The sequence below is a fragment of the Brassica oleracea genome, chromosome C8 (assembly GCF_000695525.1).
Source record: "Brassica oleracea var. oleracea cultivar TO1000 chromosome C8, BOL, whole genome shotgun sequence".
NCBI classification, from domain to species: Eukaryota; Viridiplantae; Streptophyta; class Magnoliopsida; order Brassicales; family Brassicaceae; genus Brassica; species Brassica oleracea.
In genome coordinates this window covers 7,571,212-7,574,205 of record NC_027755.1, presented here as the reverse complement: position 1 = coordinate 7,574,205, position 2,994 = coordinate 7,571,212, and the positions used below count along the sequence as shown (strand labels likewise).

At 40.0% G+C, this 2,994-nt stretch overlaps 1 protein-coding gene across 1 annotated transcript; it reads left to right on the top strand.

Moving 5' to 3' along the window:
* The first annotated feature begins 355 nt into the window (after positions 1–355).
* LOC106310404 (FHA domain-containing protein PS1-like) lies at positions 356–2,994 on the top strand. Its single transcript, XM_013747636.1, has 6 exons — positions 356–740; positions 816–1,021; positions 1,108–1,677; positions 1,748–1,874; positions 2,191–2,504; positions 2,589–2,994. The coding sequence occupies exons 1-6, from the start codon at positions 464–466 to the stop codon at positions 2,856–2,858; spliced, it is 1,764 nt and encodes a 587-aa protein (XP_013603090.1). The 5' UTR covers positions 356–463; the 3' UTR covers positions 2,859–2,994.

Below are 2,994 nucleotides of genomic sequence, written 5' to 3'. Positions count from 1 at the left end.
AGTTCTCCTTCAGCTATGCTATATGTCGATTCTTTACCTCTGGTTTGGCTATCTGAACCGGTGGTTTCATAGGCTTCTTGCCTCTTATGTTGTAAAAAAAAAAAAAAAAAAAGACTATTATATTTTTGTTATGAATTGTGTTTAAAAAAAAAAAGATTCTTTTGAACTGAAAGAACAAAACCAGAGTAAACCAAGCAAGAGTATTTTATTTCGGTTTGTTTTGAAACAGGGAACTAAAATTGAAAGAAGTAAAGAATCCCAAGTCCCTAACCGGTATATAAATCAACAATTGAGTTTGGTAAAGTTTTGAATCCCCGGATTTGGTTCTGGAGCACACGTTAACCATACTGTTCAAAAATTTGAAATGGTCGGAGATGACGAAATTAGCCGTTCGAAATCAAAACTGGTCCAAATCAGGAAGGGATGGAGACTATAGATTTGGGTCTGTGAATCGTCATCTCCGATGATGGCGGAGCAACAAGTGCGGGAGAAGACGATCCCTGTGTTCACTGTGCTGAAAAACGACGCCATTCTCAAGAACATCTTCGTCGTCAACAGTCGCGATTTCTCGTCGCCGGAGAGAAACGGTAACGCTGAAGATGAGGTAGAGCAGATTCTGATCGTAGGTCGGCATCCAGACTGCGATATTCTGCTGACGCACCCTAGCATTAGCAAATACCACCTGCAGATCCGATCTCTTCCCTCTCGTCAGAAACTCTTCGTCACCGATCTATCCTCTGGTATGAAATCCGAAATTTAGATTGTTTCAAGCGGGAATTTTTTCTCATTTACTTGGAATCTTGATTTGATTTTAGTGGATGGGACATGGGTTAGGGATGAGAAAGTTGAGGCAGATGCTTGCGTTGAGGTGGAGGAAGGTGATGTCATTAGGATCGGTGCTTCAACAAGGCTCTATAGACTGCATTGGATTCCCCTTAGCCATGCATATGATCTCGACAATCCATTTGTTTCATCTACAGTGATGGAGCAAGATGAAGATAATAGAATTTTTGAAGCAGAGGTTTCAACTTCTCTTTCTTTTTTTTTTTGGCTATTAAATGTTTGTTGTTAGTTTATTTGTCCTTAGCCTGAGAGTATTATCTGCAGTCACAAGCGGACACTGCGTCAGGTGATGATGGAGATGGACATTTGGATGTGACTTCTCAAGTCCTTAGTGAGGACGAGGATACATACATTGATACAAGGGAATTTTCGTTGCCGCTTGCATCTCCAAGTGCTTTGACATTAGCTAGAGATTCTTCTATCGATACACAAAAGCTACAATCTGATGAAGATTCTCAGTCTTTAGCGCAATGTGCTTTAGAAGCCGCACCAGAAAAGCCAAGTAAGCAGCACAGTTTGGAGGATGATGAATGGTATGTCAGAGGAGATGGAGGTCATGTGATGTCAGAGATGGAGTCATCAGACCCGGAGACAGAGGATGTTCAGGTTTCACCCGAGTTGGCCATTAATAGTGTAGAAGCCAAACCAGAAAATCCAAGCAAGGAACAGAGACCAGATGTTCACTGCATGAGCAGCAAATCAAAGGTGAATCATGAGCCGGTGGCACCAAAGAAGAAAGCTGAAAACTCCTCCTCCCAAAGCCAATCATACATCGATGCATCTTCTACTGCATCAGCAAGAAACAACATATCTATGGGCATTCATTCTTCTTCTGTAAGTCATAATTAGTTTTGTTGTCATTGTGTACTTGTTATAATAACCATAAGTGTCACTGTGTATTTAGAATGGAAAGAACAAGATGAAGTGGACCATTGTGTTGGACACTTCTTCTCTCCTCCACAAGGAGTCTAGGAAGCCACTGCGCTTGCTGCAAGGTCTCAAAGGGACACATCTGGTCGTACCACTAACAGGCAAAACCCTTTTTTACTTTTCTATTCTATCAATAGTTTCTAGCTTCACGTAAAGCTCTAATCACAAACCATAAAATCATTTACTTTTTTTTTTTTTACTTTCTATACGGCTGTAAATTGCATACAGCATAAGCAGATGAATCTATAATACAGTTCTGGAAGAATTCTCTTTGACAACATAAGTTGTAGTTGATTCTTATGATAAAACAATTAATATATCCTTTGCGTTAATCACCCAAATCTTTACTTCTTATATGATCAATTGCTTTTGGATAATCTTTTTACCATCATCACCCCCTTTGATTTCGTTGTTCAGTGTTAAGGGAACTAAATGAGACTAAGCGCAATTGGAATCTTCTCTTAAGAAGAAGAGCAGAGATTGCTTCCTCAGCCCTGGATTGGATCGAAGAGTGTAAGGTTAATACCAAATGGTGGATTCAGCTCCAAAGCCTATCAGAGGAAACCAAAGCAACTGCTGCACCAACCCCACCAGTAACTCCTCAGTCAAATGGCTCTACATCAGACGATCAAGTTCTCGAATGTGCACTTCTTTACCGAAACCTTAACATCTATGAAAACCTCGTTCTTCTTAGCAATGATGTAACTCTCAAGATCAAAGCCATGGCAGAGGTAATATATGAACAAGTTTCTATATTCAGTGTGTTTTTTTTCTTTAAAACTAAGTATTGTGTTATAATAACGTTTTGGATCCAGCATGTGATTTGCGAGACACCGCATGAGTTCTACGAGAGTCTGAAGAATCCGTTGTCGGAGAGGTTTATGTGGCCAGAGAGTTTGCCGAGAGGAAGGACTTGGAGTCATTTTGACCACGTCGTGGTGAGAGAAAAGTACAACAACCGAACTTGTTTCCCTTACAGGAAGAAGCCAACGCTCAATGGTGGACGAGAAGAGAGTGCTGCAGCAGCAGCAAAAGGTTTGAAGCTCATACTGCTCCTTAACTCTCATTATGGCCACATTCATTAATGATTCAACATCCATTGTTGTTCCTTCTTTTCAAGTAAGCCAAATAAATTAAACTCGCTTACACATGGAATACTTTTTTAGAATAATGACATTTTCCATATAATTAGTACTTTTTTATTGTGGAATTGTATTTGTC

Excerpts from the sequence above, each read along its gene's own strand:
- LOC106310404 (XM_013747636.1), top strand. The coding sequence starts at position 464 with ATGATGGCGGAGCAACAAGTGCGGGAGAAGACGATCCCTGTGTTCACT. Across the intron at positions 741-815 it reads CGTCACCGATCTATCCTCTG|TGGATGGGACATGGGTTAGG; the intron begins GTATGAAATCCG and ends ATTTGATTTTAG. Across the intron at positions 1,875-2,190 it reads TCTGGTCGTACCACTAACAG|TGTTAAGGGAACTAAATGAG; the intron begins GCAAAACCCTTT and ends TTCGTTGTTCAG.